This window comes from Phaethon aethereus (genome assembly GCF_964289735.1).
Source record: "Phaethon aethereus genome assembly, chromosome: 5".
Lineage (NCBI taxonomy): Eukaryota > Metazoa > Chordata > Aves > Phaethontiformes > Phaethontidae > Phaethon > Phaethon aethereus.
Window position 1 is genome coordinate 31447360 of NC_138579.1, and position 21167 is coordinate 31468526.

Below are 21167 nucleotides of genomic sequence, written 5' to 3' on the forward strand. Positions count from 1 at the left end.
TCATCTACCCTCAAATCCTCAGTGCACACCAAAGAATGTTGCCCATGTTACCTCTATATTGTAACAACTCAAAGATTAAAATCTTTTTGAGAAACTTTATAGCAGTTGATATTTCCGCTGTTATTTTTGACATCCCTCTAATGTTTTTGGCTTGCATTACTTAAGTATACTAAACTGTAATGTCATTTAACATTGATTAGTATCTGAGAGAAACTGTATCTCAGTAGAAATGAAATCCAGTTTTCATGATTTTACAGGTGGAAGAAAGAGTATCCAGTGGTGTTTGGCTCTTGTTTCTCATTATTTCTGTTTTACAACACTAGGTGTGCAGTGCCTGGATAGCAAGTGGTGTAGTAAGCGATCTTAATGACCTTCGAAGGGTTCACCAGTTGCTTGTATCCTCTTTGGTCAAAGTGCAGGCTGGGAAAGAAGCACAAAGTCAACAATATAATGAAAGCGCCTCAACTATGGAGATACTGGCTGTGCTTAAGGCTTGGGCAGAGGTTAGTGTAACAGCGCTGTAATGATACTCTTGATATCTAGTAGGTGAGTTAGAACTTTTCAGGCAGAAAGTTTTAGGAATTCCTTACATGCTTCATTAAATAGAAGTTGCTGGTCCTTTGCTTTGCTTTGATACCTCTAAATGGTACGTGAACTTTGTAAACTTGACAAAAGCACTGCTAGTTAAACTGTTTGTATTATACTATACATTAAGAAATATGTCTAGTACTTAAGAAATATTAATTTCTTAACATGTTCTAATATTTCAATATTAATTTTAAATTGGCATGGTGTAAATGGCTATGATGATGTTCCGCTGAATGTACCATTTTAAATAGGTGTAATTTTTCTCATTGTCTGTTGGCATTTAATTTCTTACAGGTAGTTCTGGTAAGTTAACAATGTCAGTTCAGTACTGCATTGGCTAACTGCCTTAAAGTCAGCCTGTGTGCATGCCTGTTTTAATCCATGTAAATGCAAGGTGAGAGATTTAAAAAAAAATGTGAACAATGTATGTAACATCTAGAAGATGTGTCTTAGAAAGCACTGATAATGGCCTTGGATGCTGATGGTTGATAACCAGCTAAATATGAGCATGTTATGTCGTTAATATGATATTTCTGTGTATAACCAGGGAGCTCATGCCCATTCAATAGGCAGTCATGCTAATGATCACAGTAGTTTTCCAACTGTTGATATTTGTAAATCTCTCTCCAAATATATAAACAGGTTTACATAGTTGCAGTTGAAAAGCAGAAAAATCAAAGTGATGCACAAAATCACTGTTTAAAAATTGCAAACTCTGCAGAAGAAAGCTACAGAGATGTAACATATTCAGCCAGTGGACTTCTGGATTTAGTACAGGCAGATCTTGGAACACTAAGCAAGCTCTGGCTTGCTGCACTTCAGGATTTTGCTCTCTTAACTTTGCCTTCAGAATATGCATTGCAACTACCTGCTGAAGGTAAGAAGGCAAATCAACTGTATTTTCATAGGTCACTTGTAAGTACACATCACTAATGTCCTAGCTGACTAGTGTTAAGATCACAGTAAGATTGAATTGTATCGAGAATACGCATGCTTGTGTACCTATCTAAAGATAAAGACTGCTTTTGAAAACAGAGGTTTCATTGATGTGAAAAGTAGTTTGTCTGGTATTCTTGTTTTTTGGGTAATTTTATGGTTGAAAGAAGAAAAAGGTAATTGTATTGGATTCTATCAAAATAAATCTAAATGAAGTGCCTTCATTAGCCTGAATTTTAATATTGCACTTTTTTTTTAAAGTCATACATAAAATACAGTGAATATAATTTCAATAAGAAGAATCCCCTTTTACAAGAATGAGAAAATATGGTAGTTGAAAATAACTGACATCCTTAAAACTGTAGCTTCTCTTCTTGTAGGTGGTACATTTTATACAGGAGAGACAATTGAAAATGCCAGACCTCATTACTACAACTCCTGGGCACTGATACTTTATGCTACAGCATTATGGCTTACTAGCACAGGTTTCATCATTGTTGATCCAGATGAAGGAGTTACTAATCTCTCTAGACCTGTTACCCCAACTACAATGTGTCAAGATTCTTCTACCAGGCCCTCGGTGAAATCTCCTGAGGATGTGAACACTGACAGATTTCATCTTATCTTGGGTTAGTGAGTGCGTAATCTGTCTAGATGGTGTAACCCAAAATGTCATTGTTAATAGATAAAACTGTTAGCAAACAAACTGTGTATTGTTCTAAGAGATGCAATATTCAACAATGAAGTTAAATGTGAATAAGTAAAATATTTAAGTTCTAGTGAGAATATTGTAAAGCCTTTTTCCAAATGTGGAAGAAAAAACACTCAGTGTGATCTCAACAAGTCCTAAACAAGTGCTTACTGCTCTGCTCATAAACATGCAAGTTCAAGTGTGGACTTTGTCGCAGTTATAGCACTACTATTACAGAATGTACAGTTTAGCATCACTGAAGTACAGTTTTAAATCACAGAATAGCGTGTTCTTCGGAAGGGATTTGTGGAGGTCATCTTGTCCACCACCTCTTGCTCAAGCAGTGCCGCCTAAAGCCAGTTGCCCAGGACTGTGTCCAGGCAGCTTTTGAATATCTCTATGGATGGAGACTCCACAACCTCTCTGGGCAATCTATGGCCAGTGCTTGGTTGCCCTCATGGTAAAGTGTTTCCTTAAGTTCCCATAAAGCTCTGTTTAAGCCTCCACTACTGCAGAGGCTAATCAGGCAGTTGGATTCAGTCCCAGTTCTCTAAATTTACACAATTATGAATTTCTGGTTTTATTTCTTTTCTTTGGTCTCTTTTCTATCCTTCTTTTGTAAATTCTATTTTGGAATGGGTTTGTATGACCCAGATGTATATGGCTTCTTTCGAATCCCAATCTTCCTGCACAGAGCCAGCCTCCTTTTGGACTCCATTGCTCCCTCAGTTAAAAGTGGGACCTCCGATACAAAAGCTGCTCATTTCCCCTGTGTCTGGTGCTACTGGGTTAGTGCTTCAAATTTCATATACTTTACCATGGACACCTGGCTTGTTTACTCTGCTTCTCAGCATATTCCACTTGTTCATTTTCACTTCCTTCATTTCACAGCAGTTCTTTAGTGTACATTGATCTTTTTCCCAAGTCACCACACATTTTGGAATTACAGCTGTGCAACTGGGATGAGAATATGGATCACTGTTTATATGAAGTTTATCTCCAATGTCATAAAATGTCATCTGAAGAGTCTTGAAAGCTCAGAAAAAAAGTCATTGTTTTTATCTGCTCCAGGATTTGCAAGCTTAGTCTTCATGTAATTTACTTACTGCTGGTGATCCAGTTGTGGTAGCTGTGATCTTTAGCGTTTTTGTAAAATGGGAAGATAAGGCCTCAGCCTTTGAGTTTGTGAACTATTATTATGTTCTCCATTATTTTCTTCTATTACATAAATCAGTGTGATTAGGCAAATATTCTGCTATATACTCGTGAATTGTCTGCCTCTTCATTGGACCTAGAGTTCAGTGTTTTACTCAGAAATTGCTCTATTTTTTAATTTATTTATGCTAATAGCAGTTATAATTGTGTCTACTTGTCTAGAAGCTGAAGTTCTTTCATTGTTTTGAGGGAAGTAGAGTTCTTGCCCCAAGATATCCGTAATAGGAGATGAATTCACTTAATATAAAATGCAAATGCTATTTCTATGTCTGTTCAACCTACTGATAGGTTATTTAGTAATTGACAAATTATTTCTTAAAATTTCAAGCACATACAGGTTTTTTCTTCTGATGCTTACAGGAATTAGTGTGGAATTTCTCTGCTCTCCTCGATCAGATGCAGCAATGGAGAACATTATTGCCTGTTTACATGCCCTACAGGCACTCTTCGATGTTCCATGGCCGAGGTCTAAAATAGGTGGTGATCAGGTAATGTCTTAATGATTAAAAGACCCCCAGAATTAAGGCATAATTTTAGTTTGAACACTATCTCTACTCTCTATTGTATATCCAGGAATCTTCAACACATAATTAGTAGGTGAATTATGTATATATACACTTTACCAAAATCCAAAGCTGTAGAGGGAGGAGAGAAAAAGAGCACAACGTGGAACCTGTAAGAACACAGTGGGGGCAGAGAACTTGAGGACGTTTCATCAGGAAGGACTAATTAGATGAGTAGGATGAGAGCCAGGTAAAGACAGAATTCCAGGAAAAAAAAAAGTTCTCTTAGTCTCTCTGTCAAGGGACAGTTCAATTAATTCTGTTGTAAATATCCAAGATAATAAAAGGAAACTGGACAAAAGCAGTAGTATTAAAACAAACAAACAAACCAACCCTCAACACACCAGTGATCCTAAAAAGAAGTAGTAACTTCAAAATACTTTTTTTCCTTTAAATTAAGCATTTTACCATCCTGTGTGCCATGCAGTTGTCTAACACAGCAAAAGTGATAAAGCTCTGGACATGCCTAAGTCCTGCTGACTATTGATGCTCTCTCCAACGAAATGCATATACTGTAGGAGGAATACACTGTAGTATCCCCACATTCAAAAGTTAAAAAGCCATAAGATAAAGATGACTTGAGGGGTTTTCTTTAGTTGTTTTAAGTGTCTTATCTCTAAATTACCATGATTACTCTTTTGGTGGTGGAAGAATTGGGCAGGACTGCTGCTAGTGGGAGCTAGGAGCTTAGATGTTGAAGAAATGCCAACTCCTGTATATTAGTTATACTGTGTCCCTTAGTGAGATTAATGAGTAATACTGTTGGCTTTAACAAGCATTAACAAGTTTCTAAAATTCCTGCATTAAAGTGGGGACATATTAAGCGTTTTTCTTACTGTAGGAGTTGGGTGTAGAGCTGCTGAATGTTTTGCATCGACTGATACTGACTAGAGAATCGCCTGATATTCAGCTTGCTGCCCTTGAAGTCGTTCGGCTGATTCTTTTTGCAGCTCAGGAACATGTGAAGGAAAAGCGGAGAAGTGCAGAAGGTACAGTAATGTGTGAGATGATGAACAGGTATTACCAGGGTTAAAGCAATGCTTTCTTGGAAAACTGGATTCTTGAAGGTGATATTCCAATCTTAATTGAAGAGTTTCACAGTTGTTGACTAGTCCTGGTTTACTTAAGTCAGTCCACATGCCTGACATGAGAAATTGGGATGGTATGGTAGATAGCAGGTAGTTTTGGAGGTGACTAGAGGGCATGAAGTCAGGAGGAAAACTGGAGAAACTGCAGTTGGGGTATTCTTGTGTGGTGTTAGGGAGGCAGAAGTCTTAGTGGAAAGCTGGGATCAGCCTCAGTAGAGCAAGGGAGAGACTCAGCACACACAGCCCACAGCTGTTACAAGACAGACTCCACTAGTTACTCTGTAACTTCCTAAAGTTCTTCTAAAAGAAAAAAACTGGATGAAATGAAACACTTCTATCAGGTGACATCATATTGGCATGGTGCCTCAGCGTGTTCTATGTCTAAATCTATTGCACACGCTTTTTTGCCGTTTGAGTCCATGCATAGTTTGCTTATTCAGATGGATGAGTGTTTGCCAGTAGAACTTTGAATTCATATGCATGCACATATATACGTATCAAGATTATCATTTGGTAATGAAACAATCTGAAGAAGTAAACTTTTTGGAAACAAGGTACAGCCTGCAGGTTTCTGCCATATTTCGTCTTTTTTGTTTTAGTTGATGACGGTGCCGCAGAAAAGGAAACGTTACCAGAGTTTGGAGAAGGCAAAGATACAGGAGGACTGGTGCCTGGAAAATCATTAGTCTTTGCAACACTGGAGTTGTGTGTTTGTATTCTTGTCAGACAGCTTCCCCAGCTCAACCCTAAATTAACTTGTAGCCCTGCAGTTCAATCTGGAAAACATCTGTTATTGTCAGAAGATGGAAGTAGACTGGTAGCAGCAGCATTAGTTATTCTCTCTGATGTTCCTGCAGTCTGCTCTCCTGAAGGTATGCCGTTTCATCACAAGGAAAGATTAATGAAAGAATACTGGGCTTTTCTGAGCCCCCTTGTTATTACCTAATTTTCTCAGCTGGATAAATCTGGCAACAAGTTTTGTTGATTTGCTTGTGACAGTTTCCTGTTCTAAGTATTTTTTTGACTGTCAGATTACAAAACAAGTTACAAAACTGAAGCAATTAATTCTTTTCCTCCTACATGTAGTAGTGCAATTATTAGATTCATTTTGTACAGGGAAGTATGAGATAGCTACATGATTCCATTCTACTTGAATTGTTTATTCTGGAATTTATAATGCAGACATAAATGATTTTTAAAAGGGAAATGTATCGTGTTACCTTTCCATCATTTGAATGTTAGGAAAGCACTGTAAGGAGTTATGGTTGATTTCTCAGATTAGTTTACTTTTACCTATGACCCATTTTGGGTTCACTCCAAAGTTTAAGAGGGTTCCCTTGTCCCTGCAATATCATATTTATAAGTATGATCTTTCAGTACTGTTACAGCCACACTTATAAACCATTTTCTCCCCTGTTCTCACCTTGGGTATCTGTGTTACACTCTCTGCAAACGTGTGCATTTACCAGCCTTGGATATGTCTTTTTTTTTTTTTTTTTTTAATCGGTTCTCCATTACAGGATTCTTCTTCGGGGCATAGCATACTCCAAATGGAATAGTGGGCAGTTCTTGCTGTCATTGTAGGGTGGTGATATGATTTCTCTTTTCTATCTGCAGCTCATGATTTATTACTTCAAAGCAAAAGGAAACAGACATAGCATCCTTAGATCTGAGTGCAACTATCTTGTATGAAAAATAATCTGTGATTTTTTTTTTTTTTTTCGTTTCTCCCTGTCGTTCTTTTTGTCTTTAGCTGTTCAAGTTATTCCACAAGCCAACAGCTTGCAGGATCAGACCAAATGGGATGTTTACACTAGAGAATTTAAGCATTTATATCAGGTGACTAAAATGAGGAGCTTAAGCTTGCTTATACAGTCAGTTGAATAAGGAAGCATCTCCAAAAGTCAACTCATATAATCAAAGAGAAGAGAATTCCTATGTGGAATTGCATAATTTTCCCCCTTTCAATAGGTAACTGCAGTTATAGTCCTCTGACTACTATGTCTCTTACTTCAGGTACCTGTCATGATATGTATGCATAATGAAATTTTCAAATAAATGATGCTCAGGAACTGGATTTCCTACCGAATTCCAACAGTCAGTTTTCAGAGACCTGACTGTTTAAAAATAGAAGGTAGATGTCCTCAGGTTCAGAAGATACTTAAGGATATGTCAGAGACCCTTATTATTCAACAGCTGTCTCACAAACATCAGTATATTAAAATCTTAAAAAGGTAAGGACATGAGCATATTAAGCCATATGCTTAACTCTGTGCTTTGCTACATCAGAACTTAAGATAGGAGCAACACATAAGTATGCAGGTTTCCAGATTGTCTCCAATATGTGCAGAATTCTGTATTACTATTAGATTAGATACAAGACATATGAATAAGCAAAACTGCTATGCCAAGTTATTCCTGTGATTTTAATTTTTTTTATAGCATCTTATTCTGACAGGTCAACTATCAGATTCTCAGGGACATGAAGATCTGGCTGTGGAACAATCTGCTTCTCTTCTTAGGTCTCCTCTTTTTCCAAAATATTTGTTAGTTTTTTTCATTATAATTCTAGGAATTTTTGTTACACATTTTAATCTGAGATCCTCTTCTCATTAATCTCACTAAATTCTTGACTTCAGTGATTTCCTGGAGCAGGGACATCCTTGGCTAACTACACATCATGTGGGAGAAGTATTTCTTTTTACTTGTTTTGAAATTACCCCCTGTTAATTTCCTTCACTGTATTGTCTTCATTGCAAAATATGCTTAGATGCTCATAATTTGTTTTCTGCTATTCCATACTTTTCATACTTCCATAACTTCTCTTCTTCTGCTTCTTGGTGGTTCTGATCTTTTTGTTCTTGCTTTTCTCTGAACATGACATAATTACACACTTCATATAAGAAAATCATCGAGGAGAAGATATACAATGCTAATTTAAACACAGAAAAGGTTTAAATTCACTTAAGCAAGTCTGACGCTGTGTTTGCTATAGCGAGTTACATGGTATTTCAAATCTTTCTTCAAATTACCAGTGCCTGCATTCACGTAGGTGATTAAAAATTATAAGTTATAAATAAAAAGGAGAATCCAAGAAAACTGCCTCAATTTTTTTAATGTAAAAGGTACCTGATTTTTTTTTTAACTTCTGTGAAATCAATTTCCTTTGTTTTACAGGAAGTGTTTCAGTTCTTCCTACTATCTTGTACCTAATTATTGGAGTACTTAAAGAAACTGCTCTGAAATTGAGAGATGGCCAGTTACCTTTGACGGTTGCTGCATCTCTACAAGCTCTTAAAGGACTCTTGTCTTCTCCAATGGCTCGAGCAGAGAAGAGTCGGACTGCTTGGACTGATCTTCTACGTAGTGCTTTGGTCACAGTGCTTGACTCTTGGGATCAAGGTAAGCACAAATTTTGGGTTTTTGTGTTTAAAAAAACAGAACAAAAAATGTTTGGGTGAAAGGTTGTTTGATTTTATTGAAATTAAATTCATGCACATCTTAAAAAAAGACTGACATCTTAGTCACAGGAGAATTAGTTGGCTACCAAGTGCTGTTGAAACTATAGTGCAATTTTGTCCCTACAGTAAAGGTATACATGTGGGATTCCAGGTTTATCCCTGTATTACGTAGTGCCACAACATAGTTATATGGCACGATGGAATAAACAGGAGTTATGGCTTCAGTGTACAGTTAAGCATCAAGGACAGCTGTACTGCCTGCAGGTTCTCCACAAAGAATTAGTGTCTGTATTGAAGCAAAGGGTCTTAGAACAGTAGTTCAAGAAAAAATATTTCTGTCTTAAAGCTAGTTTTCTGTGTGCTGCTTCTTCAGCTTCCCAAGTTTGTAGTATTTTTGTGATTCCTTACGTTAACCTCTAAGAGGTAATTTGTTGTTGGAACTTGTTTATAGTGATGTTCTTAATGCAGATCTTTATAGTGATGTTCTTAATGCAGATCTTACATTATTCTTAAAATAGGTTTTATCCTAATATGTCATACAAGCTCTTCAAAGATATTTCTTGTACTTTATACAGAGGAACAATGGCATAGGAGTATTCTGTTATTTCTAAATATGCATATAACCACCCCTGAATTCTCATTTTGGCCTTGGCTTTTATTACAGTAAAAGTTCGTATCAGTGCATCAGGGTATGTCATGTATTTGAAAAAAATATATTCCTAAAGAAACGTAGACATTGATATTTCTATTCCACCTCTTTGTAACAGTTGAATTCATAGAATTACTTTTTAATGCAAATCTAACAGACTGCTTACTTTATTGATAGCAGGTGGGCTTCTCCAAGAACTTGATGAAGTTAGCCTGCTTACTGCTATTACAGTATTTGTTATATCTACCGGTCCAGAAGTTACTACCATAGAGTGCCTTCAAAAGCGTTGTATTGAGAAGTTTAAAATAACGCTTGAGTCAAAAGATCCTCTTGTAAGTACTGGTGAAGTTGTAAAAATATCGTATCATACTAAATGGATTTTAGCTGATTTTCGGTTCAGGTGTTTCACTTGTTCTGTGCGTTGATTCCGGTTAATTCTGTCCTGACTATATCTGTTGTATCTTAATACAGTTTGGGCAAGTTAGCAAGAGCATGTTCAGAGGTGCATTTTATCTTTATTTTATTCTGATTTATTTTTTTAATTGGGTCAGACTCAGAGCTTTATATATTGATAAATATATGATACAGTTGTGGTGTTTTTCAGGCACCTGTTTCATTTTATTTGTTCATTTTACCTTCAACACACAGATACTATCTTTTGCACAGGAAATCCCTCAGTTTTGGGTCTTTGGGAGCTGGAGCAAGCACCATAGCATCAGCTCCTGGTCACTACTGGAGGCAGCATATTGAACTAGATTAATGCTTTGTTCCAACCTAGCATGAATATTTTTATGTAGTTGCTTTAGATTGTAGTGTCACAGTTCATCTGTTACTATTCTTCATCTAAGATACTGGCGTATCAGTTAAAAAAAAAATACATTGTATATATTATCATTGCAAATACAAATGTCTTTTCTAGGAGTGGGACTTTCCTCACTCTGAAAGTCCAGCTCTGAAAATAACATGTATTAGATTTCATGTCTGACTGAGAATTCACTGTAAACTGGTTTTCCTGCATCTTCCCTATATATATTCACGCAGTAACAAAAATTAAGCAGTTACCTTTACTTGAGAAATAGCTGAAAGAAAGTACTTTTTAATATATGAATACATTTCTGGTATTATTAACACTGCTTTCCACTGATGGGAAACTGGGGATGCCAAATATGACTGACTGCAAGAAAATGGTAGTGTGCATTTGCAAATGTTATCCAAGTGTTCAGGCATCTGAGAAAATTATGATTTAGAAATTATGTAGGAACTTGATATCAAGTTTCAGTCCTGTTGACTTCCAATGACTTGCAAGCTACTGCACCATCTGAGGCTTTTTAAAATTGTGCCTACAGTTTGACAGAGGTCATGCTTAATGTTTTAAGCACCTGTTTTCAGTCAGCTGTATTTTTTGCAAAAGAGTGTCTTTTCAGAACAGTACTAAGACATAATCTTCACAGAAAAAATAGTGTTTTCGCCTTAACTCAAAAATGTGGGAAGATGTAGGACTCGGTGGAAAGAAACCAGAAGCATGATCTAGCTTCTCTTAATTTCATTACAAGTTATGATGCTCCTATAAAGTATTATGTATTAGCAGTCTGCAACCTGATGAATTTTCAAGCTGTGAGACTCGTTTTTTCCCCTTCCCTAAAATTTTATCTGACAAGCTGAAAACACTGTGACATGTATTTTTAAGTATAATGCTTTGTAACTGCAAATTTGATTTTTCCCTTTAGGTACAGTGTAAGTGCTACCAGCTGCTGCACTCCATCTTTCAGCATCCAAACAAAACTGTGTCATATCCTTATATTCATTCTTTAGCACCGTCCATTGTGGGAAAACTGCAGGAAACAGAAAAAGCAAAGCCTGAAAATGCTGCTGAACTTCAAGTCATTCAGGAGGGAATAAAGGTGGTTACAGCTCTTACAGCCACTGCTGAGGAAGAGCACCGTAAGTTACTTCCATTACTAGTAACCAAAGCATTAGAAATGCTGAAAGTTGCCATAACTAACAAATTAAAACAAAATGAGCACCAGGAATCCAGTCCCGAACACGAATTGCTAACAAGAATGTTGGTCCTTTTTACACACGGTTCAAATAACGTTTGCAGCTTTATAGCTTGTGTTAGATGTTAACTTAGAAATAACTTCTAGTTAGATTTTGAATCTGTTTTTAAAAAGTGTATGTTTAAGTTGTATTTTCAATGTTTATAGGTGCTCATTTGGTGGCCTGCCTTCTTCCCATCCTTATTTCCTTTCTTTTGGATGAAAATGCCCTGGTTTCTGCTACGAACTCGGCAAAAAATCTCCATGAGTTTGCTTTGCAAAATCTGATGCAGATTGGTCCACAGTACTCATCAGTTTTTAAAAAACTAATGGCTTCCTCTCCAACTATGAAAGCCAGGCTTGAGTCAGCTGTAAAAGGCAATCAAGAAAGCATCAAAGTAAAGACTGCTAAACATGCAAAGAATCCTGGGAAGAGTTCAAGCATTCAGCTGAAGACCAATTTTCTTTAACGTCTCATACCGTCATTTTACGCACTTTGATACCAGCAGCAAAAAATGTCCCTTTTAATTTCTAATCAGGGTAGGATCACTGTGAACTGATCTCATACATTTCTGTTTGCACTGAAGTGTTATAGAAGGTTTTTAAGAGAAAGGAAATCTCTAGATAACTTTCTGTTATTATAAGACTTCTTAAACATCACTAAACACTATGAATAAATCTGTTGGAGGTCATCAATCTGGGTTTGGGGGGGGTGTTTTGGTGGGTTGTTTTTTGGGGGTTTTGGGGGGAGGGGTTGTTTTTGTTTTGTTTTTGGGGGGTTTTTTGGACTAAGATACCAGAAATGCACATGCCTATATTAAAAAAGTATAGTGAACTTTACCATAGATATATTTAGGAGCAGCCCACACTTACCCATTAAGTAAAATTAATTTTGTTTTATATCAACATTTGTCAAAATTCAGTTAGCCTGACTGGTTTTTGGATTTAACTGGGACATTAAATTTACTTGCAGGTTGTAATCTATCCTTATTACTAATTTAACATGCTGCATCAGTAAGAAAACAGATCAAATATCCTTGTAAGCCTTACAATAGGTTATTGTTGATCTCAAAAAATTCAACTCAGTAAGATAATATAGCTTTAATCCTAATAACTAATTGAGCTGGCCAAGATTTAACAGATGCTGTTAAACACGGCTCTACAGTACTTCGTGGCTGAGGACTCCGTAGTGCTTTACACAGTGGGACTATTACGCGTACTTAAGTATTTGCAGGCTCGGTGCCTTGCTGCTTGACATAGTCTCACTTTTCAGGATGAATACTTGTGTTAATTTTGTATGAGGCTTGCCAGGCAGTTGAAGCTTACATATCTTGTCCAGGATAGGACAGCAATTTTAATATACTGTGCCTCGATTCAGACATCTGCTTTATCTGGATGTATGTTTCCCGATCTTTAAATGATCTGTTATATATACATGCAACACACCTCAATTTATGTATCTCTGCCATGAGAGATGGACATATTTGAAGTCAGCTTGTCTTGTGTCAAATGAAGTGCAAGGAACTCATAATAAGAAATATTTAATTAGCATTTTTATCAAGGAACATATTTTAATATAGAAAAATAACTATCAAAATTGCAATGGCTATAAAGTATTTTCTACATATATAGTGTATTAACTTCTTTCTTAATACCAGTATTATCTAAACCAAACACAATTGAACTGAGGATAATATTTCCTTCTTAATTACTTTAAAAGAAAGAATTTAAAAAAAAATTACAGAACTGAGAAACACACCGTGACTCAGGAAAAGTGTGATGTACTGTATTTTATTATAAGTTTTGTATATAAATACAATTGTAAATTGTACAGAATTAACCATTTGACCAAAGTTCTAACAAGTCATTTTTCTAATTTACATAATAAAGCTAATTTTCTTCACTTGAGATTTGTCTTAGTCATTTTACCCAATAGCAGAGGAGCTCTAAGGACTTCTGTAACAAATAAAATGTTCGTATGCTTGCCACAAGGCAACTAATAAGAAATATTTGGGCTGGATACACTAAGGTCTGTGACTTGACATTGGAGGTCTTCCTCTGTCCTGTATAGCATAATGGGTAAATAAGTAGGATCAGGGAGGTAGACTTTATATGTGTGAATACCTGTGCCAAATGCTGAAACGTGTGGCCTGTGGGAAGATGGTTGAGATGCTTTCCCTCTTTCCTTGGAGAACCAGAAGTTCTTTGTTCCACCTCTTCATTGCAGTCAAATCTGTAGTTGTTGGCTGTGTTGAAAGGGAGTTACATTAAATTTGGCAGTTACTCATCTTTATCTCATTAGTAATTTTTTACCTCGTTATTTTTCCCTTCAAAGTGGGTACATACCTTTTTCCCCACCCCCCCCCAAGGCTGCTTCTGGAAAATCGTAGAGATTCTTACAGGACTTGAAACACTTAAATGAAACTCACGTCATGTTTATTATCAAAGTGGTCAAGAATATTGCTGAGAAGGTTAGTTGCTACAACAGGTATACGTGGCTACTTTTTTTCACTTTCTGTAATGTATAAGAACAGCATTAACCTTTTTTTCATTAACATTTTTTTAATGTTGATAATGCAGTCTGATGAAATTGGTTTGCTCAAAAAAATTGAAGAAGCATGCTCAAGTTGCAAGAGCACCAAGCAAAGCCGCTAAAAGCGAAAAATTAAAGTTTAGAATAGCTTAGTCCTATATTTTTTAGAGGGTCTTTTATTGTAGTAGCTCACAACTGAGTCACTGAAAAGTGCCATAATTATGTGATTTGACGTTTCTTGGTCAAGTCTTGTAGCCACATGTGGAAAAGCACCGTTTTCAACATACCTGTATATTCCAAATGCAGAAGCAAAAGCGATTCAATGAAGAGAACCATTGCTAATTCTTAATGTCTACTGTAAATTAGAGCTTAACTTATCCAGATAATTAATTTATCCACACAGTAAAAATACCTGTGCCTTGTGTTGTGCTTTATTATGTATACTTAAAATGGCGAGTTGGATCATGTGAATAAGTCTCCTCATTTAAGATTTTATAACTGAATCTTACAGATATAGTCTTGTTTCAGTTACAGTAAGAATTTGGCTTCTAGATAGCAGATATCTTTGATGCAGTCTGGTTTATTTACAAGGAAGTTGCACAAACTTTTTTTTTTTTTCCTGAAGAAATAAGACCACAGAGGGTTTTGGTTTTAATTACACTCTTCTTTTTTTAGGCAGTGCTTGGCATTCGAACTCTTATGTTTAGCCAAACACATAAAGCCAAATACATGTTTAGCCATAAACCAAAGTCTCACTTTTACCACTCCTGCTTCCTGTGTCCAAGTGCCTCCTTGCTGATGGTTTTTCTTGCCATTTCTCTATAAACACCAGTAAATTTTCTTCCAGTAAATTGTCTTTGCGATGAAGCATGGGGCCTGCAAGCATGTTTACTTCGTATGTTTCCACTGTTTATTTAGCAAGTTTAATGCTTTTGTGTGACAAAAGGTACTGCCTATGCCTAACCTTAAGTGTATACATATATAAATATGGGTACATCACAGAATGTAGGAATTAAGTGCTATGCAAAAATTACTTGCTGACAACTTTCTGTTGACTGCAGCAAACCAGAACTAGTCAAAACCGTGCAAAAGCATCACATAGTTGGGGACTGGTTGTTTTTAATTGGCTACAAGTCTGTAGCACTCCAGCTGAATAAGCAGCATTTCTAATAGTATTGCTTAGGCTAGAATAAGTCCGAGACTGCTCGGGTATGTTCCAAGGTGCGGGAGTCACCTTCAGGCTGAGAGGTGCAGGAGTCAAGTGATGCCCATAATCGCCATAAAATAGGATTACAAGATGCATAGGAAGCATAGTAGGATTTTTATTTAAAAAAGAGTCACTTAATAATGGGAATTTAATTTTTTGGCATTTAACAATTTTTCCCCCAAGAGTGCCACAGCAGTAACAATGTGAGTTGTTGCCATTGCAGAAGGGGTGCAGTGATCTAGGATAGTTTGCTAGTTTATGAGAAGTAATAGTAATACTGTGGGGGATAGTAATAGTGGGGATCGGGCAGCAAACTCAATGGAATTTCAATATAGTTTTGAGTGAAGCTGGAGGTGTCTGTGGCAATAACAACATATGAGAGGTCACTGTGACAGTCTCCTATAAAACTTCATCCCTAACCGCACCGCGAGGTGTACATCTTTTGTTTCCTGAAATGTAACTCTCTTTATCAGCAGGCAGCAAGTCAGAGCTGTTTTCTAGAAGAGCATATTGTTTCCTAACCGATAGTGGTCTTCCAATTTTCGTGTTTACTGAAAATCTTGGCCAATGATACTTCAAGGCAAGAAAGCAAGGGGAAAAATCCATAGAATATTAACACTCTTTGTTCAGTTTTTAAATAAAAAACCATACAGCAAGATAGATTATTCTTCTACTTGTCTGCACTGTGGTGTCAGAAACCACAGGAAGAGTCATTCCTTTGTGTCTCGGAAGTAGCGCTACTTGGCCAGCCCTGATCCTGTGAGCTCTCCTAGATGTTGGTTTTTTTCCACATGAGAAACCTGATTACACACACAAGTAAAGTTGCTCTTAAAATACAGGCATCATGAAATAGTTGTTGAGTTGCTACCTCTGCTGCTTAAAAATAGCCAATAAAGCTAAACTGTACTTTCATGCAGCCAAGTGTTAGAAGAAGCACTCGCATTTGTCCGTAACGCTCTCGTCTGAGCGACGCTGGAGCTGTTGCTGTAGATGATGTTTGACACCGGACTCCAATTCAATTAGCTGAAGTATATAGCAAACAGTTCATTTTTGCATATACTGCTCAGGCTATTTAATGACCGTAGGCTATAGCTTCCAAGATACAAAAATTAAAATGCATATTTGGCCAGACATGACACGCTTTACCTGCCTCTAACTTATTTTTAACTAATGAATACTGAAAATGTATTATGTAGTATAAAATAAACCAGGTGCATTTGAAATGTTATGTTGTCTGCACAAGGAAACACTACAGAGATCAGGGCTATGCACCTACATCTCCAAAATGTTGTGTGGTTCTTATTTTGGTTTTGATGCACAGTTGTAGATTTTTTTAATTTTTTTTTTCCCCTAAAACGTTCTCTGGATTCTCTGGAGAATAAATGGCTTATTACAAATAACAATGAAAGGGGAAGTGACATCTAAATATAGCAAAAGCAGGGCTGAAGACTTTTTTTTTCTGAGAAACAGACCAAAGCAAAAACAGACTTCCGAAACCTCCTTAAGTAATCCGTGGCAGATTAAGCCCAGTTCACTCACTTTGCAGCCAAATATAAGTTTTACTCTGTGGTCCAGTTCTCGCTTCTATGGTCCCCATTCACCTGAAGCGCAGAATCAGATTCTAAAAAGTAGAACGTGGCATCAAATCTCCTCCTCTGTGCTTGCGCTCCAGCTGCTTAAGGGCGGCACTCACAGGAGAAAACAAATGGGTACGACGGGCACCAGCCGCAGCAGAGCTTGCTCTCGGTATGCATGTTAGCATATGTGCCAATTTGTCCAGTTATTGCAGAGAAAAATGTGTTGTTTATGTACGTGAAGAAGTTTGCAGATGAGTAAAGCCTGTTTCTGAAAGTTGCTGGTAAGAAGCTAAATTTAGTAATGGAAAAGATCGGTGAAATCATCTTCTAAGCTCCTGCCTTATGAGTTGCAATTGTCTAGCCTGAAACTTGATTTTCTAAAACCAATGTTAATATTCATGTATTAAAATGTATGTGAATTCTCTCATTGCCAGTGAAAAGAAATACAGAATTGCTGAGATTCCCTGGTGCTACTAGTGGGAATTTTTTTATTATTATTAGCTTCTCTGGGGAAGATTTTGATTATGGTATTGTTGTCAGCATTTTTTACCTGCCTAGTGCCTCAGTTCTCAGTATCCTTTCCTGCGAGAAAAGGAGGTGGTTTTGCATGTGATGCTTTTTCAGTAGGAGTACAGGCCTCAGGGATTCTGGAAACAATTTTGATTTATATCTAAAAATAGAAATATTATGCAATTTGAAAATACAACCTATCATTATGAAGGCAAATGCTCTTAACCTCATCCTCTCTCATGTAAGGTTCATGGCAAACACCAAGAAAAAATTGTCACAGATGCGTGTGCATGTTTTACAGGAAACACCGATACAAGGATAACTGGTTCAAGCTGTTGCCACCAAATTTACCTGAAATTCAGTTAGAGGAATAAAAGAATTTGCCTATAGGAAAAGATCAGGTCTTCTTTCGTGATACTTCATCAACTGTGTTTATTAAATGAGCAAGGATGGAACGAAGAGGGGTAATAGAAGAGACGATGCAAGTAAATGGCTTTTCCCCTCCTACCTGAGGCACGACGCAATGTAGAGTTTAGTTGTCAGGGAGTCAAGTGACACCGTATCGTGGTCAGGGGCAGTGTGGGAGGGTACATGGGCTTTTTTTAGTCCATATTGCTCCTAGTTCCCTTCTGAGGTCAACAAACGTGGGAATAATTTACTTTTGTGAAACGAGAATTCTCAAGCTGGTTGAAGTACTCCAGAATGAGCAGCCTTGAGCAGGAGCCACAACCCGTCTGTAGTTCTAGGCACCCTCTGAACCACACAGTAAATGCAGGTACGTGCGGATCCCCAGGGCTTGAAGGCTCGCAGCCTTCTATCCCTGTTTCCCCACGTAGCATCGGAGACGTGGCAAGAGGCCATAGCCCTACCCTGTCGGTACAGGGAAGACAGACAGTCAGTGGGCATGGTATGAACTACCACAGTAGTTTTCTCTGTCTGAAACCAGCTGGACCTGGGGAAGCTATGAGTGAATACTTTTTTTTTCCCCCCTCAAGTAGGCAATTTCCTACCTTTCTAGCAGGTTTCTAGACCTGCTCACACAGTCTCCTGTTCTGGGATCCCACTGGAGCACACAGCTGCCACCGCTCAGGAACGCTACGTGTGCATGCGCGTTGCTCAGTGACCGCTGGCGGTCTGGATCCAAGCTGAGACTGTTGGTAGTCAAATGCAACTAGACTTTGCGGATAAATCCAATCGATACATGAGAATCGAGCTCTTCTTCATGTTGGTCTGTGCCACCACGCAGGCGTGTCTCTCCGTGGTGTCCTTCAGAGCAGCAGTTGCTGAAGCCATCGCATGCGTATTTATCCACGCGGTCTCCGGCTCGGTTCGGTGCGCTTGCAGAACCGGGACCTGCAATGACTGAGGATAAGCAGCAGCCATTCATAAAGACCCCTGAAGCTTTTCCAACCAAGACGGAAGAGAAAAGGCTGTTGGACGTACTGGCTACAGAGCAGAGAGACCACGGAAACAGCTTTGGAAGATGAGACTACTACTGCAAAGCCTCTGTGACCAAGAAAGGGATGAAGAAGCAGAGACTTACCTGGTTTGTCAAGCTTGAAGTGACAAGCATAGCTGCAAGACTTCTGCATATGATGGACTTTGTGCAGTTATGTGATCATTTTTTTTCCAGTATACATAATTCGCCAAAAAATTCCCGTGGCTTTGATACATCAGTGAGAGGAGACACAGCAGCTCACAGAGCTCCTGCTGCTGCCTGTGGAAACCGTCTGCTCCAGGCTGCGGTACGTTGTGGCTGGATCAGCTCCGCAGCTGGTGGTCGGGACTCAAAGCAGTATTCTTCACTGGCTCCTTCTGCACATTAACTAAAGCAATGGCTTTCAGTGCTGTAATTTTCCCCTTCAGGAGGTGATGACTATATTAACTGTCAGGGGTTCTCTCCTGACTCTCTAGGTTTGTGAAGCTGTACCGAGACCACGCAGGATGCCCCAAACCAACTGAATCTTTTTACTTTTTTCATAGCTGTGTACTTCTAGTAAGTGCAAGAGCTGAGACAGACAAGCAAGTATTTAAAATCAGTTCTTGCTCATGTTAATATCCCAGAACTATGTGCAACTCGCTGTTGGAGATCTTTTCTGGTTGTCTTCCTTACCTTCAGGTAGCCCACGCCCAGCCGCGACTTGCCGAGTGACTTCTGCTGGGTAAACGTGCTCGAGGGCAAGATGTTCCAGACAGCGAACCAAGAGAGATTGCTGTGAAGAGGACGGGGCAGGCCAGAGGGAAAAGCAGCAGCAAAGGAGCAAATGCAGAGGAAGCAACAACATTCTTGAGGGATTATTTTTCAAATCAAACAAATGCAGAAGGATTAGGACAGGACAGAGGGGAAGGAAGAGGGGAGCAGAACAAGAGGCATGCACATGGGTAGTAAGAGGAGGAAGGGAAAACAATAATTAAATCAGTTACCTGGTTGACGCATTGCTTCAAAACTGCCTGTGTGAGTTATCATAGCTTAATAGTTGACTGGAATCCTATAAAATAGGATTCTATTTTACAAATGAAACTACTCTGATTTGTAAAGTTCACACGTTAGCTTTGCTTGTTCTGTTTTGTACTGCCCATTATTTATCATCAGGAAAAAAAGACACCGCCCACTATCCACTTAAATCAAAGAAAAACACTTTGTACTAGCAGCACAGGATGAGAAAAGTTAATGACGTTACTAGAAAAAATAACGCAAAGTTACTTGCGTGCAATACCGGTACTCTATACCTGTTACCAAAATATGCAAAGCATCCATAACTGGATCACATTCTTCATAGTCTCGAAGTAAAACATGAAAACAGTCACTGCACTGACAGAAACTTCATTAGAAAGCCATGTTTGTTCCACACACAAAAAAAGGAAAATGGTTAAATGGTCTGCAAAGTAGGGAGACCAGTTCGAAATGACGTAACTCATCAGCTGCGACAGCAGACACACGCTCTGGTTTCCATTGCCTTGTCAGTACTGGTTACGACACCCGTGCGTACACGCTTTGCACGTTTTCACAAAAAGATTTTGAAATTACTTATAAGGAGTTACTTGAATTGCAAAATTTTCACGACTGCTCTTAGATTAGGATTTTGATCTAAACCCCTGGGTAGTCTTTGGAAATGAAGACCGTTCCTTGGAGGGCGTTCAGAGGCCAGAAAGAACGTAGAGAGAGCTGTGAAGTGTTTGTCGTTGTCAGATGAGTTTTTCTAGGGCAGGTAGATGGACCAGAGTGCATTTACGGGTTCCTGGTCGCTGTGATGCCAGGGAACTGCCCGGTGCCCGTAACTGCTGGCAACAGCTCCGTTCCTTCGGGGCAGGGAAGAGAGGGGAAATACCTTCAGCCTTTGATTACAGCTTGTTCTCACTCCTCTGTTCTGAAGAAATGGAAGCTGCTGATAACACAGTGTGCACAAAGTAGGGCCTAAGAGGGGAACTGATTTTCAAAAGCACCAATAAATGTGCTCGTGGCCCTTTTTGGGAGGGAGAGCAAATGGAAACAAATCATGGAGACGCCAGAGAAAATATTCTGTGAAGACTGAATATTGCTATGCCCTTGTTCGTCACCCCCACCCCAACCCCAGCAGAGAGCATCTAATTATTTGCAAAGCGCCAGCTTTATCGACCTTGGTAGAAATATATTGAGGCGCCTTGGACTATTGTCATGCAAATAAGATACTTGTTGCGCAGGTTATCTGGTTAAGAAGTCCCAATAGTAGCAAATGCTCTCTAGGAATCAAAGCTTCTGAATTCATTCACAGCTACACCAAGGTCGATGAACTGACCCTGATAACCGAGTTGTTCCACAGCACAATGATGATTATGAAGTGATTGAGGTTTTAAATTTTTTCCCATTTATAAATCCAAGATTATCCCATTTCTTAGCTGAACTACAATTCAGTCACTGTTGATTCCTATTCTATGAACTAGATCCCTAGAACTGGTCAATAAGTTATTAGTAATTAACACTGGAACAAGACAGTATGCTGAAAACAAAAACATAACTGGAAAACGCCCAAAATGTAATAATAATTTGATAATATTACTTGTAAATTTGAGAAATTTGACTATGTCTCACTATATGGTAAAGCGTTTGCATGAGCTTTTTTCCTCCGAGTTGTT

The 21167-nt window shown here is 38.2% G+C and overlaps 1 protein-coding gene across 1 annotated transcript in view; it reads left to right on the forward strand.

Moving 5' to 3' along the window:
* HEATR5A (HEAT repeat containing 5A) overlaps positions 1–11697 on the forward strand; it is a gene marked incomplete at its 3' end in the record, with an annotated part of 53215 nt that extends 41518 nt beyond the window's left edge. The window contains exons 26-35 of the mRNA XM_082000666.1: positions 324–503; positions 1231–1465; positions 1905–2153; positions 3791–3918; positions 4835–4982; positions 5681–5953; positions 8259–8483; positions 9369–9523; positions 10919–11132; positions 11396–11697. Coding sequence (XP_081856792.1) covers positions 324–503; positions 1231–1465; positions 1905–2153; positions 3791–3918; positions 4835–4982; positions 5681–5953; positions 8259–8483; positions 9369–9523; positions 10919–11132; positions 11396–11697 — 2109 coding nt within the window. The remainder of the gene's footprint in view (positions 1–323; positions 504–1230; positions 1466–1904; positions 2154–3790; positions 3919–4834; positions 4983–5680; positions 5954–8258; positions 8484–9368; positions 9524–10918; positions 11133–11395) is intronic.
* Between the last annotated feature and the right edge of the window lie 9470 nt (positions 11698–21167).